The sequence below is a fragment of the Mobula hypostoma genome, chromosome 11 (assembly GCF_963921235.1).
Source record: "Mobula hypostoma chromosome 11, sMobHyp1.1, whole genome shotgun sequence".
NCBI lineage: Eukaryota > Metazoa > Chordata > Chondrichthyes > Myliobatiformes > Myliobatidae > Mobula > Mobula hypostoma.
In genome coordinates, this window is record NC_086107.1 from 4,522,083 (window position 1) to 4,543,630 (window position 21,548).

The following is a 21,548-nucleotide window of genomic DNA, read 5'->3' on the forward strand; positions in this document are numbered from 1 at the left end:
AAACTGAACAGTTTTTTTTACAGCCAGAAATAGATACACAGTATTGGGAAATGTATGATAATACATTTTGGTAAAAGGAGTGATAGTGCGGACTATTATCTAAACACAAAATAATCTGCAGATGCTGTGATCAAAGCAACACTTTCAGTGCGCTGGATGAACTCAGCAGGTCGGGCAGCATAAGTTAGAAACGATGAGTCGACGTTTCGGCCGGAACCCTTCGTCAGGACTGAAGAATGAAAGATGGGGAAGGATTTGAAGAATGCTTGTAGCTTCAGTTGAAAGACCAGTAATTTGAAAGACAAACGGGTGGGGGGGGGGGAGAGCATTGACGTCAAAGCCCTGAAAACAATGGGTAGTAGAAGAAGGAGGCGGAACCATGAGGGAGCTGGGGGAGAGGGTAGAGTGAAATAGGGATAGAGGAAGGGAGGGGGAGGGAATTACCGGAAGTTGGAGATTTCTATCTTCATACCGAGGGGCTGGAGACTACCTAGACGGTATATGAGGTGTTGCTCCTCCAACCTGAGTTTAGCCTCATCATGGCAGTAGAGGAGACCATGTATGGACATATCTGAATGGGAATGGGAAGCAGAGTTGAGTGGGTGGCTACCGGGAGATCCTGTCTGTTGTGGCAGACGGAGCGGAGGTGCTCGACGAAGCGGTCCCCCAATCTGCATCGGGTTTCACCGATGTAGAGGAGGCCGCACCGGGAGCACCGGATGCAATAGATGACCCTAACAGACTCACAAGTGAAGTGTTGCCTCACCTGGAAGGACTGTTTGGGGCCCTGAATGGTGGCAAGAGAGGAGGTGTAGGGACAGGTGTAGCACTTACGCTTACAGGGATAAGTGCTGGGTGGGAGATCTGTGGGGAGGGACGTGTGGACCAGGGAGTCACGGAGGGACCGATCCCTGCGGAAGGCGGAGAGGGGTGGAGAGGGAAAGATGTGCTTAGTGGTGGGGCCCTGTTGAAGGTGGCGGAAGTTGAGGAGGATAATGTGCTGGATCCGGAGGCTGGTGGGGTGGTAGGTAGGGACAAAGGGAACTCTGTCCCTGTTGTGGTGGCAGGAGGATGGGGTGAGGGCCGAAGTGCGGGAAATGGAGGCGATGCGGGTGAGGGCATCATTGATGACGGTAGAAGGGAAACCATGATCCTTAAAGAAAGAGGACATTTGAGATGTCCTGGAACGGAAAACTCCATCCTCGGAGCAGATGCGGCGGAGATGGAGGAACTGGGAATAGGGAATGGCATTTTTGCATTATCTAAATGGAGAGAAAGTTCAAACACCAGAGGTGCAGAGGGTGTATGGGGTTGAGTGGGATCCGGGATCAGGGATCAGCCATGACAGAATGGTGGAGCAGACTCGATGAGCTGAGTGGTTTAATTCTGCTCTACGTCTTACGGTCTTATACAGGAGAGTGGACCGAGCTTAAAAACTTCACCAAATGGCAGAACAAGCATAGTGGAGGGAATGGGGGGGGGGAGACTGAGGGGAGATGGGCTCTTTCTGTATTTATTTATTATGGTCTTATAGCTCAAAGAGTTTGTGTGCACTCCACCTACCTCGGTCTGACCCGTCACTCTGCACTGAAGCTCTGGAAGAGAGTTGACTCTGCAAACGATCAATTTCGATATCTCTTAGGTGGAGCTGCTCCTGAAGATTTTCAATTTCAGCCTGGAGAGGAGGAGAAATTCCAGGACATTAATCAGATTTGTTAATGCTCATCAATTAGGAATTTGATACTATGTTTGTGTAAATTGGACAAGTGACAGTAGAGAGAGAGAAACACACACAAAATCCTGGAGGAACTCAGCAGGTCAGGCAGCATCTATGGACAGGAATGAACAGTTGGCGTTTCAGGCTGAGATCCTTCATCAGGACTTAGGGAGAGAGATTAGCTTTACTTGGCACATGGGTGGCATGGCCGCGTAGTGACTGGCACAACGCTTTACAGTACAGGTGACCTGGGTTCAAATCTCGCCGGTGACTGTGAGGAGTCTGTACATTCTCTCTGTGATCACATGGGTTTCCTCCCACAGTCCAATGATGTTCTGACTGGTAGGTTAATTGGTCTTTGTAAATTGTCCCCTGATTAGAGAAGATTAAACTGGCGTGGCTGGAACCACGCTGTATCTCAATCAAATAAAATTTAATTTTAAAAATGTACATTGAAACAGCAAGAGATACAGTGAAGTGCATTGTTTGTGTCAACGACCGACGATGTAAAGGATGTGCTGGGGTCATCTGCAAGTGTCGCCAGCAACAAAACAGCTTGCTCACAACTTACTAACCTTAACCAGCTCACATAGGAGCACCCAGAGGAAACCGATGTGGTCACAGGGAGAACATACAAAATCCTTACTGACAGTGACAGGAATTGAATACTAATCTTGCTGTTGGCACTGTAAAGCATTACACTACCACTACATTATTACTGTCACATGTACTGAAGTACAGTGAAAAGCTTACAGGTCACTCCACCACATCGGTGTCTCACAAAGGACCCTCCCCACCTGGAACATGCCCTCTCTGTTCTCACTGGTTCCTCATCCAGCCTTGGACCACCGGTACAATAGTAAATCGTCAGATGGCGGTTTATTGACTAGAACTCGGCGTTCAACACAATCATCCCTACAGGTCTGATCAAGAAGCTTGAAAACCTGGGGCTCTATCACTCCCTCCACAACTTGATCCTCAACTTTCTCAACGGGAGACCACAGTCTGTGTGCTTCAGAGATAACATCTGATTGATGACAATCAACACTGGCAGGCTTCAGGGATGCATGCTTAGCCCACTGCTCTACTCTCTCTACATCCACGACTGTGTGGCTAGGCACAGTTCAAATGGCACCTATAAATTTGTGACAACAGAACTGTTGTTGGCAGAATATCAGATGGTGACGAGGGGGCATACAGGAGCCTGATAGGTCAGTGGTGTCACGGCAACCACCTTGCACTCAGCGTCACTAAGACCAATCTTCTCCGCGGATTGTCACCTTGTCATGGTGGAGAAGCTTGTGTGGTCCTGTGATCCCGAGAGCAATGCCGTCTGGAGCTATGCTCCTGGTAGGGTCACACATGGCGGTAAGGTCGAGGATGAGGTCCCTGACAAAGAACAATCCAACCAAGACCTCAGCGGTGGAACAGGCGAATGAAGTTACATCAAACTCAACGGCTGTGAAGGTGGATGAAGGCTGCAACAAATCCATCAGCTCCAATCGTCGTGGTTTCCATGCCATTGGAATCAGTTGGTTGATTTGTGAAGTATCGTGTGCTTCTTGGAGTGCAACATCAAGTACACGTTAAACAAATACACGCACAGGTGTCCTCGCTCTGTGGGCCACTTCTTCAGAATGAAGACCATCATCCTCCACCTCAAGGGATAGCCACGACGAAGACCAAGGAATTGATTGTGGACTTCAGAAAGGGGAAGTCAAGGGAACACACACCTGTCCTCAGAGGGTTCAGAAGTGGAAAGGGTGAGCAGTTTCAAGTTCCTGGGTGTCAACATCTCTGAGGATCTATCCTGGGCCCAACATTTCGATGCAGTTAGAAAGAAGGCATGACCAGCTATATTTCATCAGGAGTTTGAGGAGATTTGGTATGTCACCAAAGACACCTACGAATTTCTACAGATGTACGGTGAAGAGCATTCTAACGGGTCTCATCACCGCCTGGTATCACGGCACACGATCAGAAAGAACTGCAGGAAGTTCTGAACTCAGTCAGCTCCATCATGGGACCATGGGCATTAACCTTCCCAACATCCAGAACACCCTCAAAAGGGCAGCATCCATCATTAAGCACCCCCATCACCCAGGATATGGCCTCTCCTCATTGCTAGCACAGGAACCTGAAGACTCAAACTCAGTTTTAGAAACAGCTTCTTCCCCTCTGTCATCAGAGCTCTGAATGGACAATAAACCCTTGAACACTACCTCAGTAATGTTCCCTCTCTTTTTGCATTACATGCATGTATTTCTTATTGTATTTTATAGTTTTTATTATGTATTGCAATGTACTGCTGCCACATAACAATAAATTTCACAGCATACGTCAGAGATATTAAACCTGATTCTGATTCTCATTGCTACCATCAAGGAGGAGGTACAGGAGCCTGAAGACCCACACTCAACGATTCAGGAACAGCTTCTTCCCTTCCACCATCAGATTCTAAATGGTCCATGAAGCCATCAACACTTCCTCATCATTCATATTTTTAACTGTTTATTTTCTAATTTATAGTGACTTTTATATCTTCGCTGTTCCAAAGAGAATATTTTATTTATTAATTTCATACAGCATGGAACATGTTCACGGGAAGGATCTACAAACTACAGGAAGTGGCAGGAAAAGCCCTAGCTCATTCAAACTTTCCTAATAAGACATGTTCCCTAATCCAAGTGTAGTCCTGGTAAATCTCCTCTGCACCCTCTCTAAAATCTCCATATTCTTTCATAAAATGACTTGAAGAGAACTGAACACAGTATTCCAAGTGTGGTCTAACCAGGATTTTACAGAACTACAACATTACCTCATGGCTCTGGAATTCAGTCCCACCAACTACTGAAAACCAACAGACCATTTGTTTTCTTAACCACCCTATCAACTTGCGCAACGACTTTGCGGGATCTACGGACATGCATAGCTAGATTCCTCTATTCCTCCACAGTGCCAAGAATCATGACATCAACCCTGTACTCTGTAGTCAAATTTGACCTTCTAAAGTGAATCGTATCACCCTGACATCCATCTGCCACTTCTCATCCCAGCTCTGGATCCTGTCAATATCCCATTGTAACATGTGACAAGTTCCTACCCCTCCCACAATGCCACCAACCTCCGTGTCACCTGCGCCAAGTTATGGTGCTGGATGACCGTGTCACTAACTATTCTCAACTAGACACACACCCCAGGAGTTAAAAGACAAGCAGTTTAATCCATGTAGCTTAATCTCCACCCTCTGTTCCACTAGAGGCCTGCTGGGCACAGTATTATTTTGAAATATTAGAATAAATATTTGACACACGGCGGCGTGCAGGCAACATGCGTCACTTGATCACAACAGCTGGGAAAGTAGAATCACGTTTCAACACTACCTCTTGTGATCGTCACTCTGTGTGTAACTTTGAAACTGAACCTCCAAATGTTCAGTGGGCTAAACGCATCACAAACTGCTCCCTTTAGCTGCTACTCTCCAATGGTGTCTGATACTGTCTGACTGTTAACACAACTGATTCTTAGTACTTCATCAGCAGCAAATCTCATCAGGGAGAAGTACACATTTCATCAAGGATCGAGAATCCGGCCCAGTCCGTCACGGGTAAAGTAGTGGACGCGGCCCAGTCCGTCACGGGTAAAGTAGTGGGTGCTGCCCAGTCCGTCACGGGTAAAGCAGTGGGTGCTGCCCAGTCCGTCATGGGTAAAGCAGTGGGTGCGGCCCAGTCCGTCACGGGTAAAGCAGTGGGTGCTGCCCAGTCTGTCACGGGTAAAGTAGTGGACACGGCCCAGTCTGTCACGGGTAAAGTAGTGGGTGCTGCCCAGTCCGTCACGAGTAAAGCAGTGGGTGTGGCCCAGTCCGTCACGGGTAAAGTAGAGGGTGCGGCCCAGTCCGTCACGGGTAAAGTAGTGGACGCGGCCCAGTCCGTCACGGGTAAAGTAGTGGGTGCGGCCCAGTCCGTCACGGGTAAAGTAGTGGGTGCGGCCCAGTCCGTCACGGGTAAAGTAGTGGGTGCTGCCCAGTCCGTCACGGGTAAAGTAGTGGGTGCTGCCCAGTCCGTCACGGGTAAAGTTGTGGGTGCTGCCCAGTCCGTCACGGGTAAAGTTGTGGGTGCTGCCCAGTCCGCCACGGGTAAAGCAGTGGACGCGGCCCAGTCCGTCACGGGTAAAGTAGTGGGTGCTGCCCAGTCCGTCACGGGTAAAGTAGTGGATATGACCTAGTCCATTGAATAAAGCCCTCTCCACCACTGAGCACATCTATAAGGAGGCTAGTCACAGAAAAGCAGCAATCATCACCCGGGACCCTCACTACCCAGGACATGCTCTCTTCTCGCTGCTACCATCAGGAAGGAGGTACAGGAGCCTAGGACTGACATCACCAGGTTCAGGAACAGTTCTTACCCCTCAACCATCAGGCTCTTGAACCAGAGGAGATAACTTCACTCAACTTTCCTCACACTAACACAGAACTGTTCCCACAACCTGAGGATTCACTTTCAAAGACTCTTCATCTCATGTTCTTGACATTTATTGCTATTTATTTATTTACTTGTTTCTTTTTTTTTGTATTCACACAGTTTGTTGTTCTTTGCAAACTGGTTGTTTGCCTTGTTGGTGCAGAATTTCATTGATTCTATTATGATTATTGGATCTATTGCGTATGCTCACAAGAAAATGAATTTCAGGGTTGTATATGGTGACAGAGATACACAGTGATAATCAGTTTACTGTGAACTTTGAGGATCAACTTTATTTGCTATTTACATTTACATGGAATAGGAGTCTGTTGTGGTGTGTTGGTCAGAGAGCGACATGCAACAAAAAACAACAGCATTCAACAATTATTAAACACAGATCCTGCAGATGCTGGAAATCCAGAGCAACACACACAAAATGCTGGTGGAACTCAGCAGGCCAGGCAGCATGAATAAACAGTCGACATTTCGAGCTGAGACCTTGGGGAAGGGTCTGATGAAGAGTCTTGGCCTGAAACGTTGACTGCTTAATCCTTTCCTCGATACTACTTGACCTGCTGACTACCTCCAGCATTTTGTATGCGTTACTCAACTTTCAACAACTATAGAGAATAAAAAATTATATAAAAATAAAGTTGAATGTTAAAGGATGGATATGGACTAAAATGTGCATAAATACATATAGTAATTCCAGCATGAGTATACAATGTAAACAGCATATGAACAGTGATTTAAAGTGTTTATAGTGCAGTGACGAGAGTGATAGATAGAGGGGCTGGTTGGTGGGGGGGGTGCGTGGGGACTTACTAGAATGGTCGATCAGATTAACTGCTTGTAGGAAGACATTTTTAAAATGCTGTTAAACGTTTCTGTTTTCATTGCCCTACAGCACTTTCCAGAAATGATCTTTTGGAAAAGGCAGTACTCCACCTGAAATACTGATTAAGATGCATTTAATCACTATCTACGCAGCCAACTACCCTTTCCAAAAGCTCCCCCTGGAAAGCTACAGGACCATTAGAACAAAAACTTCATGCCATCTTACACGTTTGGTCCCCAGGCAGTTAACCTGATCAACCATTCTAGTTAGCTCCATGCACCTCTCTATTACCCTCATCACTGCACTGTAAACATTTTAAACCACTTTTTATAATGTTGTTTACATTGTAAATACATACTGATGTTTATGTGTGTAATCACGTTATTCCATATGTGTCCTAACTTTATATTTTATGTAATTCTTTATTCTTATAATTGTTGCTGTAGGTGGGTATGGACCTGCACACAGCACGCTACCACAGGCACCACAGCAAATTCCTAAGACATGCGTGTGTGTGTGTGTGTGTGTGTATGTATTGGTGAATGTTTCTCCATACCTGTGTGACCTCCAGCCTCTGCTTGTATTCTATCTTTTCATTCTCCAGTTCCTCCACCTTGGATTTCAGCCTCTGTAGTTCCCGGAGCAAGTTCTGGAACGTCAGTGAATGTGAATGTGTTAATGTCGAGTCTTCAGGGAAGCTAAAATACTGGCCAGCCTCTGGAGCCATGAATGGAGTTGGCCGGATGTCAGAAAGTGAGGGCTCTTGCTGGTCTCTCTCTGAGAGGCAAAAACTCTCTCTGTGATACATAAGATCACATAACTGTGGTTACCAGCCCAGTTTGCAAGGAAATAGCAGGAGTAAGCCATTTGGCCTTTTGAGTTTGTGTTTTTACTCATCAAGGTTGATGGGACTAGGCTGAGCAATAGTTCAGCATGGACTTGATGGGCTGAAGGGCCTGTTTCTTTGCTGTAGTGCTCTACGACCTGCTTCAGTACCATTTTCCTGCCTTTTCCCTACATCTTTTCATACCCCAAATATACAGCCTTCCTGGAGGTTTATAAAATTACCAGGGGCTCAAAGAAGATGGTCTGACATCATAAGGGTCTAAAAGGCTGAGATAGTCCTTTCCCAGGCAGGAGAGTCTAAAATTAAAGGGCGTGAGAAGGGGAGCTTCTTCACACGGGGGGTGAAGGATACATGGGATGAGCTGCCAGAACACCATCCACCACAAGTGGGACTTCCCGGTGGCCAAACATTTTAATTCCCATTCCTCTTCCGATGTGTTAATCCATGGCCTCCTCTTGTGCCAAGACGAGGCCACTGTCAGGGTAGAGGAGCCACACCTTATATTCCCTCTGGGTATCCTCCAACCTGATGGCATGAACATTGATTTCTGCTTCCAGTGAACAAATTACTTCCCCCCGTCCCACTTCCTCCATTCCCCACTCTGACCTTTCACTTCTTCTCACCTGCCTACTACTTCCCCCTGGGTCCCCTCCTCCTTCCCTTTCTCCTATTGCCCACCCTCCTCTCCCATCAGATTCTTTCTTCCCCAGCCTTTGACCTTTCCCACCCACCCAGGTATCACCTTTCAGTGAGCCTCTTTCCCCTCCCCTAACCCTTTTATATTCTGGCATCTTACCCCTTCCTTCTCAGTCCTGAAGAAGGGTCTCGGCCCGAAATGTTGACTGATTACTCTTTCATAGATGCAGACTGACCTGCTGAGTTCCTCAGTATTTTGTGTGTGTTGCCAGAGGAAATGGTACTGTTATACTAATTTAAAGGACACTTGGACAGATATATGGATAGGAATGGTTTAGGGGGGGCGTGGACCAAATGCAGGCAGATGGAACCAGATAAGGTAGGCACCTTGGATAGCCCAAAGGATGTATTACTGTGCTTTCTAACTTTGTGATTCTGTCCCAAAATCTATTAGAGTCATAGAACTACTACAACACAGAAAGGGCCCTTCAGCGCATTTAATCCATGCTGATCTGATCTTCTGCCTAGTTCCATTTACCTGCACCTGGACTATAGCTCTCCCAATCATATACCTATTGAAACTTCTCTTAAACGTTGTAATTTGACCTGCCTCCACAAACTGCGCTGGCAGCTTGTTCCACACTCTCACCACTCTCCGAGTGAGGAAGTTTTCCCTTAGGCTTCCCTTAAATATTTTGCCTTTCACCCTTAGACTATGACCACTAGCTCTAGATTCAGTGGAAAAATGCCTGATTTGATCTCTGAGAACTCAGTGACTAAGATCCCAGGGTTGTTTGAGGCAAAAAATTCCAAAGGATCATTCCCATCATAAAGATGAAGACATTTTTCATCTCAGTCCTCATTGGTTGGTCTCTTATTGTGACCTTTGACTTCCAGACTTCTCAGCCAATGGAAAACACCATTCCTGCACCCAGCCTATTAAAACACTGTAAGAATATTGCAGTGAGATCTCCTCCAATTCCTCTAAAATCAAAAGAATACTGGCCAAGTCTCTCAAATCGTTCCTTATACCGACATTCCCTGCAGTGAATTTGGGTGTAATGTGGCCTCATGGATGAAAATCTGCCCCACGTCATACTCACAGTTATCAGGATAAAGCACGCCCTTCAGCCCAACTCAATCATGCCAACCAAGGTGTCTACTTGACCCTAGTTGGTCCATATCCCTCTGAACCTCTCTTATCCATGTACCTGTCCAAAGGTAATTTAGAGGTATCCAAATTATGAGTGATATAGATAGAGTAAATGCAAGTGGGTGGTTTCCAGTGAGGTTGGGTGGGACTACAACTAGAGGTTATGGGTTAAGGGTGAAAGGTAAAAAGTTTAAGGGGAACACTAGGAGATAATCCTTCACTCAGAGGGTGGTGAGAATGTGGAATGAGTTGCCAGTGGAAGTGGCAGATTCGATTCACATTTAAGAGAAATTTGGAGAGGTCATGGATGGGATGGGATGGGAATAGAGGGCTGTGGTCCAGTTGTAAATAAATGGGACTAGCCACATTAATGGTTAACACAGACTAGATGGGCTGCAGGGCCTGATTCTGTACTGTAATGTCCTATGATTCTATCCACCTCTCTCATTTCCTCTGGCAACTCGTTTCATAAACCCACTGCCCTCTATGTCAAATGCTTGTCCAACAACTTTCCTTTAAAATTTTCCTCATTGTCCACACTTCTCATTGCCTTAATAAAGCAGCCAGCATTATTCACTTTCACTCTTCTCTCCACTCCCATTGGGCAGAAGATACAAAAGACTGAAAGCACGTACCACAGGCTCAAACACAGTTTCTACACACCGTCATCACATTCTTGAATGGACGTCTTGTATGACAAGGTGGACGCTCGAGCTCACAATCTACCTCGTCATGATCTTGAACTTTGATTGCCTACACTGCATTTTCTCTGTGGCTATTACGTTATATTCTGCATTCTGTTATTGTTTTACCTTTTTCTACTTCAATACATTGTGTAATGATCTGACTTGTATGAGTTTGCAAGGCTTTTTGTGCATTTTAGTACATGTGAGAATAATAAACCGATACAGTACCAGTATCTTAAACACACGGTACGTCCTCTAGTTTTATCGTCACCTACACTGGGACACAGACTGTAACCCACCCACCTTATCAATACCCATGATGACTTTACAAACCTCTAATAAGGTCATTCCTCTGCTTTCTACACTCCAGGAGAAATGGTCCCAGACTACACAGCTCTGCTTATAACTCACACTCTCCAGTCATAACATCAACTTAGATGACATCCTTCCCTAGCTTGGCAACATGAAATGCACACAGCACTCCAAGTTGTAATGAGACATTAAATTAATTTCTGGGTTGTATATACTGACGTACATGTACTTTGATAATAAATTTACTTTGAACTTAGAACGTTGCAGCTCTTAAATTCGGTGCCCTTGACTGACGAAGGCAAGCATGATTGTATATCTCAGTGAAAGAGACTGTAACACATTCATAAGGAAAGAAATAATACAGATGTACAGATAGACGTGCATGGAGACAGAGAGACGCAGAGGCCCACACAGAGACAGAAGCTTAATTTCCAGATATCAGAAATCAGAAATAAAATTGTTAAGTGGAGTTAAAGTCCTGAGCTTAGGAAACCTCAAATCTGAGGTTTTTGTGTGAAAAACTACTCATTCAAAACTTTTTTTTTTATTGAGAGACAGCGTAGAGTAGACCCTTCCAGCTCTTCGAGCCGCACCATCCAGCAATCCCGCGATTTAACCCTAGCCTAAGCACGGGACAATTTATAATGACTAAATAACATACCAATCAGAATGCCTTTGGATTGTGAGAGGAAACCAGAGCACTCGCAGGAAACCCAGACGGTCACGGTCAGTGGCGGGAAATGAACCCGGGTCGCCGTGCACTGACTGGGAATTATTCAAGATTGATTAATGTAATTTTAGTACACAAGTGTAAAGAGGAACAAAATACAAGCGCAAGAAGCTGAGGTATGCTGAACTTGCAGCCGATGCGCAACGACGTAACTGGAAAGCAAGGGTCCGACCGGTCGAAGCAGGCCACAGAGGATTTGTAGCCACATCAACATCAAGGCTACTCCTGGAGCTGGCAGTGCGAGGGAGGGCACACCAACAAGCAGTCAAAGACCTCTCCAGAGCTGCTGAAAAGGGTAGTCAGTGGCTCTGGATGAAGAGAAAGGATTCCATCTGGGCCCCCAAGTGAGTGAAAGGGGTGAGCCCGGGACTGCTGAACCCTCCGGAGGTGTCGTGGGCCTATCAGCGAATCACTGAGGAAAGAGGGCGCCCACTGGATAACCCACAGGGTGCCACCACTCACTGGCCACCCCACAGAGTCTAGGCAGCATGTCTCTGGAGTGAAGATAAGGGATATTAACATTTAGTCCTACATAACATACCTTACTCCAGATCTGAAGCAGTACAAAAAGCAATAAGAATACAATAATAATTTTAAAAAACAAAACTATAAATATGTAAGATAGCTTATATACAGATTGATTGTATGTGCATAAAGTGACACGGGGTGACTGTGATAAAGCAGTGGTGGTGGAGGAGTGTGTAGGGTGGGTTAGTGGGTGGAGGGTTGATCAGCCTTACTGCTTGGGGAAAGATGGAGTCCTTTCTCTTCTACCTTTCTGTAGAGAGCCCTAGGCTGGTGCCTGTGATGTGCTGTGGAGCCTTCCTGTTTGCAGCAGTGCAGATTCTGGGCCTTTATTAGTGTCCTGCACGTCCCATGCTAACTCCATCCATCCCTTTGCCCAATTACAGACTTCTGTCTTCGTGACAGATTCAACTCCAGAAAACCAGCTGTTAGACTTTTGAGCTGCTGAACTAGACCATGAGATTTCTATTAGAATTAAAAATAAACCTCTCTGCTAACTAATCTTGGCTGTGCGCCTCAGGCAGCTTTCAAAATCATTTGCAACAAAAAAACAGCTTGGAGAACACAGGGACTGGTTCATGACATGTTCACATTGTACAATACATCGGTGAGGCCTCATTCGGAGGATTGCGTGCAGATCTGTCACCTACCAACGGGAAAGACAGCAATAATATTGAAAGAGTACAGAGACAGAGAGGGCGTTGTCAAGACTTGAGGTCCTGGGTTACAGTTGAATAGGAGAAAGAGGGGAAGAGTTGATAGAGGTATTCAAGATTATGAGGACTATAGATAGGGTAAATGCAAGCAGACTTTTCCACTGAGGTTGAGTGAGATTATAATTTATTGTTTATTGAGATACAGTGCAGAATAGGCCCTTCTGGCCCTTCAAGCCATGCCACCCAGCAATCACCCCCCAACTTAATCCTATCCTAATCACATAAAAACTTACAATGACCAATTAACCTACCAACTGGTACATCTTTACCTGTGGGAGGAAACTGGAGCACCCGGAGGAAACCCACGCGGTTATGGGGAGAACGTACAAACTCCTGACAGGCAGCGGCAGAAATCGAACCTGGGTTGCCTGAGCCGCAACACGTTGTGCTAACCACTACACCAGCATGCCGCCCCTAACTAGAGGACATGGGTTAAGGGTGAAAGGTGAAATGTTTAAGGGGAACACGAGGGGGATCTTCTTCACTCAGAGGGTGGTGAGAGTGTGGAACGAGCTGCCAGCAGAAGTGGTGGATGCAGGTTTATTTCAACGTTTAAGAGAGATTTGGATAGGTACGGGGATAGGAGAGGTATGGATTCAGGTTAATGCGACAAGGCAGAATAAGTTTGGCATGGGCTAGATGGGTCGAAGGACCTGATTCTGTGCTCTGGTGTTCTATGACTCTACTGACCTATGCCTTAGACTGAGACACACTGAATCAATTAAAGAATTCCAGAAGTCCCCCGGCTACTCTCTCTCATCTAATTAAGCTGAGGTAAACTTTCAAAGCCATAGAATGAACAACACATTGAAATGGTAATAAAATTTACGCGGAAATTGGAAACAGCTGTGGTGGTGAAGTCTGAGAGATCCTGTTGTGTGCACGGCAGGAAACTTCACTAAAATACCCCTGCAAAGCTACTGCTGGTGCTTGACCTTTAGTTCCCATGAACATAATCTTGCAGAATGGCACTCAAAATCTTCCAGGAACCAGTTCTACCTGACTGTGTTAGAAACGTTCTGATGAAGGAGGATGTCAGGAAAGTAGCATTCAAAATGAGGGATCCCCGCCACCCAGCAGATGCTCTCTTGTCGCTGCTGCCATCAGGAGGAGGTACAGGAGCCTCAGGACCCACACCACCAGGTTCAACCTTCAGGCTCTTGAGTCAGAGGGGATAACTCCACTCACTCCAACACTGATCTGTTCCCAACAGACTCACTTTCGGAACTCTTCGTCTCATGTTCTTAATATTTATTGCTTATTTATTTATTTATTATTATTTCTCTCTCTCCCCCCCCCCTTTCTTTTTGTTCTTACATAGTTTGTTGTTTGTTGCTCATTGCTTATTTGTCCACCTTGTTGGGTGCGGTCTTTCATTGACTCTGCCGACTTTCATATATTTACTGTAGATGCCCACAAGAAAATGAATCTCAGGGTGGTACAGGGTGACATATGTACTTTGATAATAAATTTGCTTCAAACTTTGAATACAACCATAAATAGTTGCATCAATATTCATCACTAAAGTCCACTGCATCATTGGCAAGCTCAGGAAGAAAGCCCCCAATAACCCGGCAGCCGAGAGCCTTCCAGAAGATTTCCAGGACCCCATCACATAGAGGACAGGACATACGAAATGAACTGCCTGAGGAAGTGGTTGAGACAGGTCTAACTCTGGAACTGTATTCTGCATTTTGTTATTGTATTCCTTTGGACTTTTTCAATGGCCCATTGCGATGATCTGCATGGACGGCATGCAGAACTAAATTTTTCACCCTGACTCGGTACATGTGACAATAATAAACCAATTTACAATCACAGTTAAAAGGCACTTGGACAGGCACATGGTTTAGAGGTTGTCATAACCGGGAAGGGGGTGGGGGTTAAGGGGTTAAGCTCCCACTGCCTATTAAATGCTTCCAATGGTGTGCGTCTCAAATAGCCTAGCTGAGCTAGTTTCTCTAGCCTGTTATTGGCCCATATCCCTCTAATAGGGCCTCCGTTGGTCAGTGTCGACCATGGATGCTGCGACCTAACTGTCTCTGTAGAGACTAGCTCAGGAAGGCACCTTGATCAGCACAGATGAGTTAGGGTAAAGGGCCTTTTTCTATGCAGTACAACCTAAAGGCTGCATGGATAATCTCAACCCTCCGCTGCATTGTGGCTATACCCATTCATGAGGAAGTCTTCAGGAGTAAACCCTGAAGAAAAATCTGGAGCTGGAGTCCCTTAGCCAGTCCTACGTTTTCAACGCTAACTATCAACTCCTGCCAAGTCATTAGGGCCAACTGTATCAGTTTTTGCCTTTCCTTTGGATTCATTGGCTCCATGGTGACGGGAAGCCAGCTGCATGGGCAGCAGCTTCCTCTCCATATCGCACTGCCCTGGCTTGAGTAACGTGTAGATAGTTAGGACACAATATCGAGCAGTGGAGGGCCTCCTTGAGGGATATGGGCCAATAAACAGGCAAGAGATACTAGCTCAGGTAGACAGCTTAGTCAGCACAGATGAGTTGGGACAAAGGGCCTGTTTATATGCAGTATGACCCAATGGCTCTGTGAATGCATCTGACAAAAAGATGGTGACATGGTAGCATTAGCGGTTAGCGTGGTGCTATTACAGTGCCAGGTTGTATTCCCGCCGCTGTCTGTAAGGAGTGTGTATATTTTCCCCGAGACCATGTGGGTTTCCTCTGGGTGCTCTGGTTTCTCAAGACGTACGGGTTAGTAGGTTAATTGGTCACATAGGTATAATCGGGCAGCACGGGCTCGTTAGGCTGGAATGGCCCATTATCATGCTGTATCTCCAAGTAAATAAATTAAACCTGACTTCGTCTTTATGGAAGCAACACACACAAAATGCTGGAGGAACTCAGTAGGTCAGGCAGCATCTATGGAGAGGAATAAACAACTGACAGTTTGGGCCGAGACCCTTAAACAGGACTGGATTCTGGTGTGTGTTACTTTGGATTTCCAACATCTGTAAAATCTCTTGTGTTTATGTTGTGTCTTTATGGAGGTAAGAGAGAGAGACAGAAAGGTGTGGCTAACCTCACTCCGCTGTAGATCCTCGCTCTCCCATCGGTCCTTCTCTATTCCTGACAGTTTAACCTTCAGGGCGCTCACCTCCTCCATGAGGTCCAGTTTCTGCGACTCAAGAGTCGTTCTGCTCATCAGCTCCTGGAAACAGCCGGAGAGCACAGTTACAGACCAGAAAGCCTTTCCCCAAGTTCAAACCATAGGCCCTGAAGGGAGAGGAGTTACTCCTGAAAACAGCCGGAGAGCACAGTTACAGACCAGAAAGACTTTCCCCAAGTTCAATCCATAGGCCCTAGAGAGAGAGAGAGAGAGGAGTTACTTCTGAAGGAATGGCAGACCATCGGGCATTGGGTGGGACCCTTACTCATCTGAATGCCTTAGCACCTCCTCATTAGTCAAGAAGGCACAGCAGCAGCTACATTTTGAGGAGACTGTGGTGTGTGAGGCTCCCTGCCCCCATTCTAACAACTTCCTACAGGAGCACCATCAACAGAGTCCTGTCTGGCTGCATCATTGTGCGGTACAAAAGCTGCAAGACATCTGAATACAAGACCCTACAGAGGATAGTGAAAACCACCGGGAGGATCACCAGGGTCTCCTTCCCCCTTTTTGTGACGTTTACCGGAATTGTTGCAGTTGAAGGATCTGAAACACTGTTGAAGATCCCCATCACCTATCTCACAACCTCTTTGACCGACTACCATCAAGATGGAGGTACAGGAGTTAAGAAGAATGGAGGAGGATCTCATTGAAACCTTTAGACTATTGAAAGGCCTAGACAGAGTAGATGTGGAGAGAATGTTTCCATTAATGGGAGAGTCTAGGACCAGAGGGCACAGCCACAGAACACAAGGATATCCCTTTAGAACAGAAATGAGGAGGAATTTCTTTAGTCAGAGGGTGGTGAATGTGTGTGTAACGCCCTGTTTAAGATTTTTACTGCTATGCAGTAGGTATTTCATTTTAGCAGTTCTGTAGGAGCAGTCTGTTCTGCTTTCAGCCTGTTTGAGTTTGAGCTCAGATAAGGGGCTTTGATGTTCAGCTTAGGAACGTTGTGAGAGCCCGTTTGTTCGAGATGAATCTTGAGTGACATTTGGAAGGTGTGCGATCTTTCAGGCAGATTGTGGGTCCAGCGCGCGAGTTATGGACAACTTTAAGTAAAGCTCCAACTTATGTGCACATTTGACTGTTTAATTATGATGGGCCCCTTCGTTCTTCTTTCTTTTCTATAATAACTGTTCAGTTAAGTTAGCATTCTCAAATATACTTTCTTTCTAATTGCATGCAGTGTACGGCCTGTTATTTCTTGCCAACGGGTGATTGCATGGAAGCAGTTGTATTATAGGCATCCATTAATCTCATGAGACCATGGATTTGCGCCTTGGAAGGTTTCCAGGGTGCAGGCCTGGGTAAGGTTGTATGGAAGACCAGCAGTTGCCCATGCTGCAAGTCTCCTCTCTCCACGCCATTGATGTACAAGGGAAGGGCATTAGGACCCATAGAGCTTGGCACCGGTGTCATCGCAGAGGAATGTGTGGTTAAGTACCTTGCTCAAGGACACACACGCTGCCTCAGCCAAGGCTCGAACTAGCGACCTTCAAATCACTAGATGAACGCCTTAACCACTTGGCCATGCGCCAACAGTAGTAAGTTACACAGTACTCACACAAATCGGGGTTCAGGTGGCCGAGACATCCCAACCTCCCAGGTTTGGTGAGACCCAGGCCATATCTACCCTAGACAGACAGAGTCTGAGAAAAGTGGTTTTCTCACTGCTGAGTCCAGTGGCTCTTAGTGAGGGGATATCGAGCTGCATCTCCAGGTACACCCAGTAAAAAGAGGTCTCTTGTGGAATTCATTGCCACAGACAGCTGTAGAGGCCAAGTAATTGGTTATACCTAAATCGGCAGTTGAGAGGATCTTGATATAGTCAGGGCATCAAGGTTCTGGGGAGAAGGCAGGAGAATGCGGATGAGAGGGAAAATAAATCAGGCATGATGGAATGGCGGAACAGACTCAATGGGCTGAATCGCTCCTGTCTTATGAGACGCCAGAGGTGGCTTTTGTTACACAGAGAGCGGTGAGTGATGATTCAGAGGCGAGAAGGGACTCAGAAACCTATCTGAGTGTCAAAAAAATCCACGTGGTTCACAATTACTCTTTGGGGAAAGAACACTGCCGAATTCAGATGGAATAAATTACCAATCAGCATAGTGGGAATCAGTTGTTTGTGCTTGGGAAAGGGTTAAACAAAGTAACTCAGCAACTTAAACCTTTCACCTTTGCTCCAGTTCAATCAATTTCCACAATTTCCCTCTTGTCCTGTTTAAATTATAGTTACTTATTGTTTCCCGTCCTTTGGCAGGTCGTGAGAAGGAGCAACTCAAGAAATCCTCTCAGAGTTTGGGCCACTGACATCCATCTTGTTGAAGACCTCGTGTTAACATCTGACATTTGCCACGGAACAACACAGAGCTGGAAGGCCATTCAGCCCACCGAGTCTGCTCCGCCACTCCATTAACACTGATTTATTATCCCTCTCAACCTCATTGCAACTCTGCTATGGACGGTCCCAAGCCCGGCTGAGAAAGGAGGAGGGTTGGGCATTAGACTAACGGCCTCATCCCATAAAAACCCAGGGCTACAGAAATGGCAAAGACCTCATCCCTGGGAGAGGAAGGATCTGTGGTGGGCTACACTTTGAGAAAAGTGGCCCAGGGCTCCGGGAGATCGGTGAGCTACTGTTGGCGGCCTATGCCCCAGTACGAATGATGGGGAAAAAGAGCCCCATTCTCCTGCCTTCTCCCAGTGACCGTTGACTGCCTTACTAACCAACAGCCTATCAACCTCTGCTTTAAATATACCCATTGACTTGGTCTCCACAGCTGTCTGTGGCAATGAATTCCACAGATTCACCACCCTCTGGCTAAAGAAATTCCTCCTCATCTCTGTTCTTATGGTCCTATGATAGAGAAAAGGCAGAAGATTGGGGCTGAGAGGAAAATGATGAAATGGCGGAGCAGACTCAATGGGCCAAATGGCCTATTTCTGCTCATATATCTTATGGTCTTAAAGGGATATTCTTGCATTCTGAGGCTGTGCTCTCCACGTCCATTGTATCTAGGCTGGTTATTGTACTGATCTTGAGACCAATTTATACTAAATATCCTCCTCCTGTGTATAATCTATTCCCTTCATATCCATGTGTCTTATTCGAAAGCCTCTTAATACCTCCACCAAAATATCTGCTTCCAGTACCACCCCTGGTAACCCGTTACAGACACCTAGCATTCTCCTTGGTAACGTGTTACAGACACCTACTATTCTCCCTGGTAACCCGTTACAGACACCAACCATTCTCCCTGGTAACCCTTTTCAGACCTACCATTCTCTGCATAGAATCTTACCCCTCAACATTACTTATAAATTCCTCCCCCTTCTAACTTTAAAGACATATCCTTTGCCATTTGACATTTTTGTACCAGGTAAAAGATTATGTCTGCCCACCGATCTGCCTCTCATGATTTTAAAAAAGCTTTATTACTTTGCTGGTGGGGTGGAGGTACATCCTACCAGAGGAGCTGTAAGGTGCTCCTTCCCTCCGTGAAGCCATGGACGCAGGTGGTGGATGGTCGTATGAGCAACTGGTGCATATCACAATCCTGGTTATGTGACCACTGACACCAGGTAGACAATCTCTGAAGAGTATTGAGAATGGCTGGGGTCACCCATCTTGCAAGGACACTACCCAGAAGAAGGCAATGGCAAACCACTTTGGTAGAAGAAATTTGCTAACAATCATAATCAAAATTATGATTGCCCACATCATCCACTACCTGTTCCCATGGCTTCACATAACTTGATCGGGGGGTTAAGCAGGTGCTACACCCTGCCCAAGAGTGACCTGAAGGCTAGCGGAGGGAAGGATGCCTTACACCTCCTTTGGTGCAGACACATCCCCATCCTGCCAACCAACATCAGTAAGACCAAAGAATTGATTGTGGACTTCAGGACTGGGGCAGTAGGGAGAACACACACCGATCCTCAGAAGGGTCAGTGTGGAAAGGTGGAAAGGGTGTGCAGCTTTCAGTTCCTGGGTGTCAACGCGTGGAAACACTTATGGGCTGCGTGCAGCACATCCTTGCGTGTGCTGGCGGTTAACACAAAGTACGGATTTCACTGTATGTTTCGATGTGCACATGATGAATTAATCTGAAGAACTACCCAGGGTCCACCACATCGATACAAGTCTGAAGAAGGCCCACCAGCGAGTACGTTTCAGTCTGAGTTTGAGGAGATTTGGTATGTCACCAAAGACGCTAGCGAATTTCTACAGAGGCAAGGTGGAGAGCATTCTAACTGGTTACATCAGAGTCTGGCATGGAGGGACCACAGCACATGATCAGAAATGGTGCAGCAATTTGTAAACTCAGCCAGCTCCATCAAGGGCACGAGCCTCCCCAACATCTAGGACATCTTGAACAGGTGACACCCCAAGAAGGTGGCATCCATCATGAAGGAACCTGATCATCCAGGACATGCCCTCTTCTCACTGCTACCATCTGGGAGGAGGTACAGGGGACAGAAGGCCCACACTCAGCTTCTTCCCCTCCCCCATTGGACTTCTGAATGGACAACGTACCCATGAAGACTACCTCATAACTTTGCTCTCTTTTTGCACTACATAGTTTTATATTTTTTATTGTAACTTACACTCAGTGTAAGTCATACTTCGCGTAAGTTCCTGATATTCTGCCACTGCAGCTCATTCACTTCAAGGTTCAATTGCCATTCTGCATGCCACTCTTGTAACATGTAGTTATTGGAGTTGCTGTCGCCTTCCTGTCAGCTTGAACCAGCCTGGCCATTCTCTTCTGACCTCTTTCAGTAACCAGACATTTTCACCCACAGAACTGGCTCTCACTGGATTTTTTTTGTTTATCGCACCATTTTCTGTAAACTCTAGAGACTGTTGTGCGTGAAAATCCCAGGAGATCAGCAGTTTCTGAGATACTCAAACCAGCCCATCTGACACCAACAATCATTCCATGGTCAAAGTCATTTCAATCACATTTCTTCCCCATTCTGGTGTTTGATCGGAACAACAGCTAAATTTCCTGACCATGTCTGCATGCTTTTATACATTGAGTGACGGGTTAGATATTTGCATTATCAAGTAGGTGTACAGGAGTACCTAATAAAGCGACCACTGAGTGTAGATTCATTTTTAAATTGATTGCATTGTACTGCTGCCGCAAAACATCTTGTAGGCAGCCGTCGATCCCAGGGGATCGTGGGTTTGCGCCTCTGGTGGACTGTGTCCTCTCCAGGGCACAAGCCTGGGCGGGAAGATTTGAAAAACCGGTTGTTGCCCATCCAGCAGCTTCCCCCTCTCCACGTCACTGATGTCGTCCAAGAGAAGGACAAGTGTTGATACAGCTTGCCACCAGTGTCGTCGCAGAGGAGCCAGAGTGAAGTTGTAAACAACATCAAACTGCCTTACAGACCCCAAAACAACACTTCATGAAATATGTTGGTGATAATAAATCTGATTCTGAGCCATTGGTGAACTCCACCAGCAACCCCCACGCCACCCCAAACATTATCACCCTCAGACTATGGAAGTGGGTCAATTTCAACATTTCCCGTCTCAGGTCATATTACTGCTTTGGCGAGTGGGCGTTGCCAGTGAGTGAAGAGGTCAGCTGCAGATCCAGTAAGTGCTCCCCACAGTTCGTGCAGGCCTGCTTCCCGATTTGGAAAGTCTCTCTGGGAAGTTCAACCTCCTGCAATTCCCAGAAACTTTTGGCTTTGTGACAACCTGACCGTTGAACTACTCTGCTAGTCATTAATTGGTTCTCCAGTACTTTCCCAGCAAATTGGCATGGAA

The 21,548-nt window shown here is 46.3% G+C and overlaps 1 protein-coding gene across 5 annotated transcripts in view; it reads right to left on the bottom strand.

The window, feature by feature from the left end:
* The window catches only part of LOC134353563 (liprin-beta-2-like), a 263,694-nt gene that overhangs the window by 97,891 nt on the left and 144,255 nt on the right, over nucleotides 1-21,548 (bottom strand). For all 5 annotated transcript variants that reach the window (XM_063061606.1, XM_063061604.1, XM_063061605.1 and 2 more), the window contains 3 exons: nucleotides 15,671-15,799; nucleotides 7,572-7,664; nucleotides 1,564-1,675 (listed from right to left, as the gene is read on the bottom strand). In XM_063061606.1, the coding sequence (XP_062917676.1) occupies nucleotides 1,564-1,675; nucleotides 7,572-7,664; nucleotides 15,671-15,799 (334 nt within the window). The remainder of the gene's footprint in view (nucleotides 1-1,563; nucleotides 1,676-7,571; nucleotides 7,665-15,670; nucleotides 15,800-21,548) is intronic.